This window comes from Monodelphis domestica, chromosome 7 (assembly GCF_027887165.1).
Source record: "Monodelphis domestica isolate mMonDom1 chromosome 7, mMonDom1.pri, whole genome shotgun sequence".
In the NCBI taxonomy this organism is placed as follows: Eukaryota; Metazoa; Chordata; class Mammalia; order Didelphimorphia; family Didelphidae; genus Monodelphis; species Monodelphis domestica.
In genome coordinates this window covers 111,321,552-111,334,919 of record NC_077233.1, presented here as the reverse complement: position 1 = coordinate 111,334,919, position 13,368 = coordinate 111,321,552, and the positions used below count along the sequence as shown (strand labels likewise).

General features: G+C 36.3%; 1 protein-coding gene across 3 annotated transcripts in view; it reads left to right on the top strand.

The window, feature by feature from the left end:
• ADAMTSL1 (ADAMTS like 1) overlaps window positions 1–13,368 on the top strand; it is a 1,092,747-nt gene that overhangs the window by 870,745 nt on the left and 208,634 nt on the right. For all 3 annotated transcript variants that reach the window (XM_056805329.1, XM_056805328.1, XM_056805331.1), the window contains one exon: window positions 10,440–10,551. In XM_056805329.1, the coding sequence (XP_056661307.1) occupies window positions 10,440–10,551 (112 nt within the window). The remainder of the gene's footprint in view (window positions 1–10,439; window positions 10,552–13,368) is intronic.

Genomic DNA, 13,368 nt, shown 5'->3' with positions numbered 1-13,368 from the left:
AATACCTCTTTTTAATCAAAGAGAATTCAATTATTTACCATGACTAAATGCCATATATGTGTATGTATGCATAAATGCAGGAAAGGCAAAGTGACATGGGGCAGAGGGGAAGAGATTTAGCCTCAGAGCCAATAAGAACTGTTATTCAAGCTTTGACTCTGGTACATATTATTGTGTGACCCTGGGCAAGTTCCTTAACCTCTCAATTCTCCAGGTGACTCTCTAAGTCTAAAAGGTGCATATTTGCATTGGTAGACTTCTCTATGCCCATGAAATAGCAGGTTTAGGCTTTTATCTAAATCTCCATGATTCTCAGAAGCAGCTAGTTGGCACCTTTACCTTAAAGAGCGGGTTTGGAAACTCAGCTCAATAGGCATATTCATTTGGTATTTTCCCCCTGTATTCAATATGAAAAAGATATATTCTGGTCAATCAAGGAAGGCTCTATTTGGGATTCATTGAAAGGGAAACGAGGCTAGACTCAGAAGGGAATGGTTAAGAAATAATTAACACACCAGCAGCTGGTCCCACAAATATTTGAATAAAGGATTGCCATTTTTGAAAGACAATGCGATAATATCACATAAATTTGATTAAGCAATAACTGTATACAGAAATATACAGTATATGTATACATATATATATGTATATATATATATATTTATTTAGTAGAAGTTTCCAGAGAAAATACAATGATTAAGTAAGAAGACAGGATTGGAGCTGCTCCTCCTACTAGGAAGAGAAACCACAATGTGTGTCAGGAACAGAGCATCATAGCAGGGGAGTAATAGGCATCTATCTGGAGTAGATATATGGTAGTGAGCAACAGGGAGGTGCAAGCCTTACTTGACCTTTCCCTTCTCTGGAGCCTTCTGGGAGCCATGAGAACTCTAAATATCTCTGAGATGGGGGTGAGGGAAAAGGGAGCTTAACCAAAAGACGGAAATACCTCTTGACTTTCTATGGACTCTTCTGTGTCCTTTCCTATAATAAATATCTGTTCTGTTTGATCCCTTATGAGCCTGAAAGAACAATCTTCCCCAAGTAAATCAGCTAGCTGCTCCCTTTATGGTCCTTCCTGTTCTCAGTAAATTTGCTGCACTTCTACTCTCAAAGTAGTGAAAGAGAATCAAGTTCTTTTTAGTCACAATGAACCTTAAAAGGTCACTCAGAAAGGGTTTTACTCTCCTAGGGACAGTCAATCAGGAGACATTTGTTAAGTGCCTATGATGTGCCAAGCACAGTGCTAAGAGCTGAGGATTCAAAGGCAAAAGACAGTTCCTGCTTTGAAGGAGGAGATAAGGAGGGGAAATGACATGAAAACAACTATGTGCAGACAAGCTGTATCCAGGAGAAATGGAAATTATCAACAGAGAAAAGCAGTAGAAATAAGAGGGGATGGGAAAGACTTCCTTTCAAAGCTCTAATTTTAGCTGAGTCTTGAAGAAGTCAAGAGGCAGACCTGGGGAGAGAGAATTCCAAGCATGGGGGATCAGCCAGTGAAAATACCCAGTTAGGGGATGGAGTGTCTTGTAGGAGGGACAGCATGGGGATGGGTGTCACTGGATAACTGCATATTTGCAATGGATGAGTATTGTGCTGACAGGGAAGAGATCTAAAATATAAGAATGGAAGGTCAGGGGGGGCCACTTTACATACCAATCAGAGGATTTTATCTTATTCTGAAGGTGAAGGAGTTTAAGTAAAAGTACATTGGAACTCTTTGGGTTGACACTAATCAATATAAACAAGTCCAACCAGTTCTTAACCTGACACTATTCTATGCCATCTTGTCAGTTTTCAACATCTTATTAAAGCAAAACAGCTCCTAGAAAAAGCTTTTTCAGGTTGGTTCTCTGTGCTGGACTTTCCTAACTCTTCTCCTAAGTATTCCCTTCTCTCCCGCTGGCTTCTTCATTCCTTCTAAGGGCACATATCTGAGACTCCTGCTGATTAATACTTCATCTTTCCCTTATGAGATGTAACTCTTGAAATCCAACTGGCTGTTAAGTTAGGGAACTAAATTCTTTAATTAATCTTCAAGAATTTCTTAGATTTTTACTTTGTGAATTTTAACTTCTCAAACTCTAACAAACAGTTGCATACAACTGAGTTATGAAAAGGATGGCCATACCTTATATCCTCAGTCATTTCTTTGTTTTTAAACAAGTCCCTCAGTCCATTTACCCCAAAGGACAGTTCTCTATTCAGTCCTCCTACCAGGCTGTATCTCCCCTCACATTTTAAGGGGAAAACTTTTTTTTGTGCCTATTTTATCCATTTTGATACCAAAAAAAAAAAAACATAACTTTTTCTGCCTCTGTTAATAATTAAACTGTTCAATATGAAAAAGACAATTCTTTACTTTCTTCACAAGTAGATAACAATTTTTGTCTTTACATAAAACATATTTTCTGCCTCATTAAGCAACCAAACTGCTCATTCATAAAAGGAACACTATGTATTACATTATAGCATTCCTCCAAATCTTATACCTATGACATATATTCTTTGAAGCTGTGTAAGACTTTATATTTATCTCCTTTGAACTTTTTCTAATTTGATTAAGCCCGATGTTCTTACCTGTTAAGATCATTTTATATCCTGGCTGTCATCCATTGAAGCTGTCTCTCCAATCTTTACATTTTCTACAAATCTGATGACTGTCTTTTCTCTTATGTATTCTGTTTTCAAAGTTTTTGACTAAAAGAAAAGAATTGATAGCATAGGGCTAAACACAAATCTATGGGACACTTCTTTGGAAAACTCCTGCCACTTTGATATTGCGCCACAAATCTATGCTTTAACCTACCCATTCAACCAGTTCCAAATCCACCCAATTTTATTTTTGTCTAGCCCACCTCTATTCAAGAATAATATAAGATAGTTTATCAAATGCCTTGCCAAAATTTAGGCAAATTTTTTCTAAATAATTTCCAGAATCTTCTAGGTTAGCAATCTTATATAAAAAAAAATAATAAGATTAGGCTGGTATACACTGTTCTTGATGAAGCCAGTCTTGGCTTTATGTAATCATCCCTTTCTTTTATAGATGTACACTGGCTCTCTCTCTAATGATCTATCCTGGGATTTTCCCAGAAACTGAAAACTCAATGGCCTTCAGTGTGCAAACTCTATTCTCTGCTCTTATTTGAAAATAAGGAAAATGTTTGCCCTTCTCCAATCATGTGGTACTTGTGTCTATTTCCCATGATCTTAAAACTCTTACTAACAGTGGTTCAGCCATCACATCCTTTTGTTTTTCTATACCTGAATTCATCTGAACCAGGTTATCTGAAGTCATCAAAGATCATGAGGCGCTATCTTACTACCTCCTTATTTTTCCTAAATATTGTTTCTTGTTAGTTATTTTTGTTCTCTAATTTCCAGTGTAGAGACCATTACAATATAAAGATGAGTATGACAAGTACCATTATCCATATTTTAGGAATTAAAGTTAAGTGGAAAATTTAAGTGATTTAAAGCTCAAATGGCATAGATTTAGTACTAGAAGGAAGCTTAGTCTCATCCTCTCATTTTACAATTAAGGAGACTGAGGTCCAAGAAATGTAAACAATTTTGCTGAATCTGTCAGTCAGTAGTAAGCCAGGATTGAAAATTAGCATTGTGCCTCATTTCTGTTGTTGCTGTCCTGGACGTGTGATTTCACTCCAGACAAATCAGAAATTTGTACATAACTTGTAGTCTTTATATGTAACTGGATATCAGAGGTTAAGAGATTTGCCCATAGTCATTGAGTGAATTCAGCAAGTATTTTTAAGGTATATTATATACCAAGAAGTACACATACAAGTAAAAAGAAAGGCAGTTTCTACCCTCAAGGAGCTTATATTCTATGAGGGAAGAAAATGTAAAAGGAAAGCTGAGAAAAGGTGGAGGAAAATCCTGAGTACAGTCTGTAGAAGAATAAGACATGATAGCCTAAACTCATCTTTAGATGGGGATTCTCAGAGGAGTTATCAAATCAGAGGGAAATGCTTCAGAGGCAGAGGGTTCTCCCAGTGTGTGAATTTCATGTCTAATTGTATAGTTCTTTTATTCATGTCTGACTCTTTGTAATTCTATTTGGGGTTTTCTTGGCAAAGATACTGGAGTGGTTTGCCATTTTCTTCTCCAGTACATTTTACAGATGAGGAAATTGAGGCACATAGGGTTAAGTAACTTGTACAGGGTCAATTAGCACATATCAGAAACCAGATTAAAACTCAGAAAGCTGAATCTTCCTAACTCCAGGTTCATCATTCTATTCACTGTGTTACCCAACTGCCATTCCAAAACTGGAAGGAGACTTGAAGATGAAAAACTAGGGCATGGTAGAAGAATTCTAAAGTGAAACCTAGAGAGGAATGAGAACTACTGCTAGTTTACTACAGAGATGTTAATTAAACCAAGTCTTCTGGACTTTGAGGCTGTTCTTATACTATTGCCCCAGGGGTTCCTAAGTCTTTTTTGTGTTATGGACACTTTTGGCAGTCTGGTGAAACCCATGTACACCTTTTTCAGAATAATGTTTTTAAATACAGAAACTAAACAAAAATGCAGGGCTACAAAGGCAATCAAATATAGTAAAATATAGCTATCAAATATTTTTTCAAAGTTCTGTGATGCCACATTAAGAATCGCTGCATCACACCAAGATGCCTTTCATCTTGTATTTGTTAGGTATCTTAAGAAACATTTGTTGAAATGAATTTAACTGAATCAAATCAAAAATTTTTTAATTGAAATATATCCTTTGAAACCCACTCCAGGATTCTTTCTACTATACTTCTCTGCTTCCAAGATACACTTTTTTTAGCAACTAAGGTGCCAAGGCATCTTGGATGAGAACAATTCTGCAACAATTCCATTTTTTCCACAAAATTAATTCTCTAAATACAGGCCAGCAATCATATCACCACAACTGTGAAAAGGGCAAGGAAACTTTTCAGAAAAGTTGACTGCCTGCAGAAAGAAGGGGTCAGTCACCCTGAGAGATTTTATGCAAGCATTAATTTGTTCTGCCAAATGCGCTTGTTTTTTATGGAAAGGAACTGTGGCCATTTAGAACATCTTGTTACATTTACCTGCTTTGGAAACCCAAAGTACAAGCTTATTTTTTAGCCTTTTATTCTCAAGAGATTCATGGGCATAGTCACTTGGACAACCATTACTGCCTCCGAAAATTGAATTCAGTAACTTGTGAGTTTACAAATAAATATGCCTGTTTCTCATCACATCTCCTTACACGCATAAGAATTTCCCCCCCCCCACAATTGTGCACAGTTTTCACACATACACACACACTCCCCAATAATAAAATCTTCTTTTTCCCTTGAGAGCAGTGAACAAAGTCACGAAACCTTACAGTTCTGAGGCTACTATATTTAATCTCCTTCTTTCCATTCCTTTCCCTTCCCCCTTCTCTCCATTGCCTCAGTGCCCTCCCTCTTTCCTAGCACAGAAGCTCATCAGAAGAGTGACTGAACTACAGCCAAGGCAGGTAGGGGGTGACTCCTGACTGCCCAGCTTCCCTGCTAGGCATGTCTGGGGCAAAAGAGTTTCTTGGTATCCCAACAGCCAGAAGAAAAGAAAAGTGGTTGAGGGAAGATCCTTGGAGTTTGGAAGCTGCCCTTTCTCTATCTGAGAAGGGGGATTCCATGGCAGTGATGTCTCCCTCTCTATGTATTATGAGAGGCTTTGAAAAGGGGCAGATCTTTTCTAATGGTTTACTATAAATTCAAGATTAAACATCATCATTGCAACAGTTAAATTTCCCTTCTATTCACTTACTTTTATGTATATTCAATTTCAATGTGGCTTTTTAAACTCTCAGTGTCTTTCTTTGTCCATTCTCATTTACTTTTCCTCTGATGTGGTGGTAGCATATCCTCTGATCTCCAGTCTCTTTGTTGTTATCATTATTACTTTGAATTATTCCATAAAGTTCTAGGCATTTTAAATATTCTTGATGTGTATTAATCTTAGGTACATTATAATAATACTTTATTAAAATGTAGCACAATCGATGATCTATTCTCCCATTTGGGGATATTTTGGTTGCTCTAATTATAGGGAAAAATCTGATGCCATAAAAATTTTTGAACAGATAGTTCTTTTTTTTTTCTTGAATATACTCTTAGAGTGGGCAGCTAAGTAGGACAGTGGATAAAGCATCAGGCCTGGAATCAAGACAAAGAGTTCAGATCTGATGCCAGACACTTATTAGGTATGTGACCCAGGGCAGCAAGTAATTTAACCCTGCTTGCCTCAGTTTCCTCATTTGTAAAATGAAACTGGAGATTTTCTGAGAATACCCCAAAAGGGATCATGAAGATTTGACACAATCAAAAACAAATAAATACCAAATACTTGAAGAGTAGGGGTTGGTCTTAAATGCTGCTTTATTTCTTATAAATATTATTAGCCACCACTTTCCCCTCCCCCATTCTATACCTACAATATGCTCCCATCCATTTTTATAGTCATTATTCTGCACATGTTATGAAATGCCACAATTTTTTTACAAATTCATATAATTTCAATGTAAAGAATCATTGCATGTGATGAAATGCTAAGACACTGCCATTTCAAGAAAGAAAACCTTGTTCAGAGCTTTCTTTCTTTTCTCTTATTAACATAAGGTCAAAATTACATACTCCAGATGTGTTTTGCTCTTTAAAAAGTGTCAGACTTTAACTCTCAACAGACGCTTCAGAACTGGACATGATTTTTGAGATTTTTATGCTTGTAAAGCTGAAGTACTAATAGATCATCAAAATACCTTGGAAGTTCTAATGATAGCAAAAAGCCCCAGCATGTCTACATGAACTCAGTCAAAAAATTTGAATAAGAGCATGTTTAAAATCTTGATACTTTTCTGAAGGTGAGCAAATATGAAGTCCATGAATCCAAATAGCCAATAACTTTTCCTAGCAGATAAGACTTCTATTTCTTTCTATGGGGAAGGGTTTTGCAGGGGATGTTTGGAATTAGTGGGGAGGTTGCTGAGGAGAAGGGGGGTAGATACCTTGGATTATCTGGTTCTTTTGAACTCCTCAATTTGATGGAGCAAATGAAGTGTGGGCACAAAAAGACAGGGAAGGGTGTAGCCCTGAAGAACATGATGGCACCAAGACAGATTTTGAGAACAGCTCTTTGGTTGCCTCTAGACTTTCCATTCATCCTTCTTAAATTTCATCTTCTTAAACTTGGCCCATTATCCTAGCCTCTGGAGATGTTTTTGGATTCTGATTGTCGTGCAATGTGTTGGCTATCATTCTTGGTCTTGAATCATCTGCAAGTTTATAAGCATGCCTTCTCTACTTTCATCCTTGTCAATATTAAAAATATTGAAAAACAGAGGGCACTTCCCTCTTTCCAGGTCATATCAATCCATTGCTCACTAATTCTTTGGATCTGAGAGGAAGAGTAACAGAATGGACTGAGAGCTAAACTCAGAGCTGGGGAGACCTGGGTTAAATATATTGTATAGCCTTTTGATATCTCATTGCTCTAAGCAACTCTATAAGACAATGACTTACTTAAGTAAATGGACTTTCCTCACCCAAGAGTTCTTATCATTGAATTCAACTAAGTGTGAATCCATTTAACCCCTCTACTTTTTTTTTTGCCCTTTATTAGAGGATCTAGTCATGTCTCTACCTAAAGATCACCCTCTTTAAAGATCTAATTTCAGAGTCATGGAGGTCCTGTGTTTTGTTTTGGATATTTTATAGTCCACTAAAGAACACTTAATTGGCATAAAGAAATACCAACATAAGCTCCCTTCCCATCTACCACATTCCCCTAAATATTTATGAAAGGTTGTTCCTTTGCCTGATAATTTTTTAAACTATTTTCAAGACTCATTGTATTGCTGTGAGTCAAAGAACATAATAGCAGCCAAAGATTTTAAAATAAACATCACACAGAGGACAATGGAGAAGGCAAATGGTGGATGAGAGCAGGCAGCAACATATGAAAAATAAGGGACTTTGAAGAAAAACAGGAAGAAAAGATATCATGAGAGCGTGGGATGATGTGTAGACAGCCTGAGTACTCCCCTGAATCCCACTACTGGTGTCAAGTGAAAGAGAGGCAGGCACCCAGCATGTTGGATGGACCCCCTGTGGCAAACTTATTTGAGGATGTTGACAAGAAGCCCAGAGGATAGATAGACCTGGTTGGGTTATAGCCTACTTCACTAGAAAGGACATCCAAATGGATATCACAGTTCTATTTGAATAATTGGGTATTTACAAGACATAAGAAGCAAGCAAACCAAAAAACCCCAAACACTTTTCTTATTGAAATCCTTTCTCTCATGTATTCAACCTCAGCATTTTTTGGTCACCATATATTGTTTGTTTTTAGCTAGATTTTTTAAAAATACTCCTTTAAAACAATTGTTTCTTCCAATAGGTGCTCATCAACACTTATCCTCAATTCCTGAAGTATAATAATTCTCGGGGAATCAGGGGAAGCACCTCCCACGGTGCCATTTTTTATTCTTCTCCACTAACCAATAGAAGAAGCTGGGGAACAGAACCTTTCCTTTAGGACAAGGCTTCTCTAAAGAAGGCTACTCTTCTATCCTCTTTACTGTTAATCTGAAAACTTGGTGATCCTCCCTTTTTCTAGTCTATTTTCTACTATAAAATAAATTTTATTTAATTTATAACATCTCATAGCAGCCTCCTTCAGATTGTTTGCTCTTTTTCAACATGAACAAATTTGAGGGTTTTTTGTTCACTTATTTGTTTTGTTTTCCCCAAAAAGAAAGAGTAAATTCTTGGTGGTTTTTTGTTTGTTTGTGCAATAGCTCTCAGGTTGATAGTCACTCATATCCCTGGGGGCCTATAGACTTACTGAGCTAAAAATGATCCTTCTAAACATATGATTAATGCACCTTCCCAAAGCAAGCAATTAGATATTTAATTTCTGGCTTACAAGATTGATTGATATTAATCTGTGAGAAAGATCTCTTCATTGTTGAGGACCCTATATTGCCACAGCTAAATTTTTAATAGATAATTTACACTATTTATTCTCATTGGAAAAGAATATCCTGCATCAGTAGAGAGGAATTCTTATGTACTTAGACATCACTAATAAATTCTCCCCACTTTATGTTTCCCTTTAGAATATTTTCTGAAGGACTTTCTATTTTTTCTTCTAGAAAACACATGTAGATTTTATGTTTGAATTTTTTGTCTTCCCTTTTTTGTCCTTATTTTATCTTATATTCCTGATTTTGTTCTCTTATTTCCCCCTTTTGTAGCCGATGTTTGCGTATTCTCAGCTTTTCATGCAGAAAGTAGGAGCAATAGCCTGTGTTATTCCCCCTGGTTCAATACTACTCCGGGCACAGAGAAAATAAGTGTTATGTCATAGTTCTTATGCTTTGAGAATTTGCTGGCCCCATGAACTCTCTCCAGAAGAGCAAAAAGCATCTAAGGGGACACAAGCCTGCAGAATATTTGGCAGGAGAGTCAAATAAGCCACATCATCTGGAGAGCATTTATGGATTAAATTGGACATAGGACAACAAACAAAAATTAAAGAAAACAGATCTTGCCAGTGTTTGCGTATCTATCTTACTTACATCTCTGATAATTGTAAAATCACCACAGTTGAACTTTTAGCTCAGTACCCAATGTGCTTATGTGAGGAAGTAGAAGTAAGATTTGGAAGATGATGCAAGTACGAATAGCTCGATCTGAACAAATACATACAGAAGAAATTCATGCTGCTACAGAAGAAGGAGGGAGGGAAGGAAGGAAGGAAGGAAGGAAGGAAAAAAGGAAGGAAGGAAGGAAGGAAGGAAGGAAGGAAGGAAGGAAGGAAGGAAGGAAGGAAGGAAGGAAGGAAGGAAGGAAGGAAGGAAGGAAGGAAGGAAGGAAGGAAGGAAGGAAAAAAGGAAGGAAGGAAGGAAGGAAGGAAGGAAGGAAGGAAGGAAGGAAGGAAGGAAGGAAGGAAGGAAGGAAGGAAGGAAGGAAGGAAGGAAGGAAGGAAGGAAGGAAGGAAGGAAGGAAGGAAGGAAAAAAGGAAGGAAGGAAGGAAGGAAGGAAGGAAGGAAGGAAGGAAGGAAGGAAGGAAGGAAGGAAGGAAGGAAGGAAGGAAGGAAGGAAGGAAGGAAGGAAGGAAGGAAGGAAGGAAAGGAGGGAAAGAGGAGGGAGGGAGGGAAGTAGGAGGGGAGGAAGGAAGGAAGGAAGGAAGGAAGGAAGGAAAGGAGGGAAAGAGGAGGGAGGGAGGGAAGTAGGAGGGGAGGAAGGAAGGAAGGAAGGAAGGAAGGAAGGAGAGAAGGAGGGAAAAAAGGAGGGAAGGAGGAAGGAGGGAGGGAGGGAGTCAGATCCTACTGTGTTTATTTTTGTTCATTTCCCCCTCTTAAAAAAAAAATCCCACTTCTTCTGCTACTATCATTTTGTGTCTTCTAGGTCCACAATGCTGGAACTGCTGATAGTACCGTTCAGTTCATCTTTTATCAGCCCATCATACATCGGTGGAGAGAGACTGATTTCTTCCCTTGCTCAGCAACCTGTGGAGGAGGTAATAGCATTCATTAGACTAAGAAAGTGTTGGCTATTGTAGATGAATAATGATTTGTCAAAAAAAAAAAAACCTTGAGGGTATGGTTTAGTTGCCTCCTTTAAATAGGGCAACATACTCCTGTGGAAGAAAGAGAATGACCTCTTTCAAGGCATCCTTCCTTTCTTGGGGAAGGTTCTGTTTTCTTTATTTTCGCAGAGGAAAAGCCCTTTGGTTCCTGATAAGGCTTAATTTTTTTTTAGTTTCTGATGATATTAAGTCAAATTGCTAGGTGGATTGCAATGCATTCTCTGATTCTTAGGTGAATAAAATAACTATTTTGGATCACAAGATATAGACTTGAAAGAGAATTAGATGTCATCTGCCCCAAATCCATCTTATTGCATGAGGAAACTGAGGTCTACTAGGAAATGGTAGTGACTTACTTGTGCTCATGTAGGTAGTAACTAAGGGGCAAGGTTGGGATTGGAAGCCAAATACTCAATCTCCAGACTGAAATAAATTTATTGATTCAGATAATATGCAAATTCATACCAGGGTGGAAATTGCACTTGTTATTTTATGAACAATCAGAATCCTTGGGAAACAGATTAAGTGGTTTTGCAAAGGCAAAAGAGGTATATTTTTGCAAAAACTAACGTCAAACTATTTAGTATACCTTCTCATGTTGTAAGAGAAAGCCACTGAAAATTAACATGTACTGTGGTTTTGAAGAGGACTGAAGAGAGATACATTAAATTCATAACTTAGAACAGCTATTCAAATATACCATTAAGTACTTCTGCTCTCTTGTTAAAAACATTAATTCAACATTTTGAGAATTTCAATATAGTAATTCCAGTTGATCTGTCTCCTCTTAATATAAAATTACTTTGTTTAAAGATGATTGGCCAATAATTTGATATTTCTTAGAACCTGATATTTTGTTACATTTAACTGTATTAATGACTCATGGAGGAAATAATTTCACTGAAAAAAAAGATTGAAGAAAGAAATTTTGGAGATTTTTCCTTTTAAATGAGAACCACACTTTGTGATTTCTTACCCATACCCTCTAGGTCAGTGATTAGTCGATAAACTATTGGGCTTGCTCTCAAGAAAACCTGGGTTCAAATAGTGTATATGCTGCTTATTAGATGTATGATTAAAGACAAGTCACTTAGCCTCCCCGAGCCATGGTTTCTTCATTTATAAAATGGGAATAATAATGTCTGCAGTTCAGAGAATCATTTTAAGGCACATAAATAATATATGCAAAGTGTTTTACAAAATTGAAAAATCTTTCTGAATGCCAGTTATTATTGTGAAATATAAGGCTACTGGCAAGATGTGATTACAATAACTATGAAATTGGGATTAGCCTTTTCTTCTGTCCAGAGACAAGAGGAATAATGGGTGGAAGTTGCAAAGAGGCAAATTTAGGCTTTCTAATAATTAGAGCTACCCAAAATAAAAATGACCTTGTTGAATAAGTGGTGAGTTCCTTCCCCCATAGGGATGTAGAGTATGGATGACCACCAGTAAGTAAGTAATAGAGTAAGGGGGCTGGAGTACAGAAGTTCCTTTTAGGTATGGATTGTACTAGGTGATAACTGAGGTCTCCTCTGTTTCTCAGATTGTGACCCAGGTCTTGATATAAAAAAAATAATAATAAATGTTACCATGAATTCTCACTTCCTCCTCTTCTTTGTATATATATTCAATAATATGCAAATTTATTTTATCATTATTCATTATTAATATCCAAATATTTTCCAAGACCCATTAACATGAATATTATTAACACACAAGTGTATTTATTATTATTAACATGTAAATATCCTCTAAGGACTCAACATACATTTTATCAACATACTAATTTATTATTATTTATTATGAACACAAATATTCTCTAAAATTTCTTAAAATGCATATTGTTAACATATAATTTTATTTATTCTTAATATACAAATATTTTCTAAAATCCTTTAACACAGATGTTATTATCATATAAATGTATTAATATTAATAAACAAATTCTCTAAGGTCCCCTAGCCTACATATTATTAACCTACAACTTTATTTATTATTAACATAAATATTCTCTAAAGACCCTTAACATGTTTATTCAACATGCAAACTATTAACACATACATTTATTTATTTTTTTTATTGTTAACATACAAGTATTCTTTAAGATCCCTTAACATACATATTATTAACATGCAACTTTATTTATTATTACTGATTCACGTACAGATACCCTTTAAGGTCTGTTCATAATGACATTCTTGGGTTCTAAGCCTTATACATTTTATTAGGAACACAGTTGCCACTTAAAAATCTTTTGTTATATTTTGAAAATCATTGTCATCTGAGTATTGGAATCATTCTTTCCAGCAACTGGACTCTGTAACAGTTTCTATGGTTCTTGTAACATCTGTTCTATCTTGTATTATAGCTGTATCTTCCCTTAGACTCCTCCATTACTAACCCTGACAACTCCTAAATAATGAGATTACAAGTAGCTAGGGGCGTAGTGGATAGAGCAATGGACTAGAGTCTGGAAATCCTCTGTTTAACAGATACTTACCAGCTGTGTGTCCTTGGGCAAATCACTTAATCTCTCTGCCTAAGGAATAATAGATAATATAGTTATTAAATTACAGTGCTATTAATATAGCAGTTTAATTTACAAAATGCCCTACATGTGCTAATTTCATCCTTGCCACAATCTTATGATGTAGTTACAATTTTTATCCCCATTTTAAAGATGAGGAAGCTGATGACAAGAACTATCTTATTCTAGTATAAACTATTTTAATAAAGTATAATGGT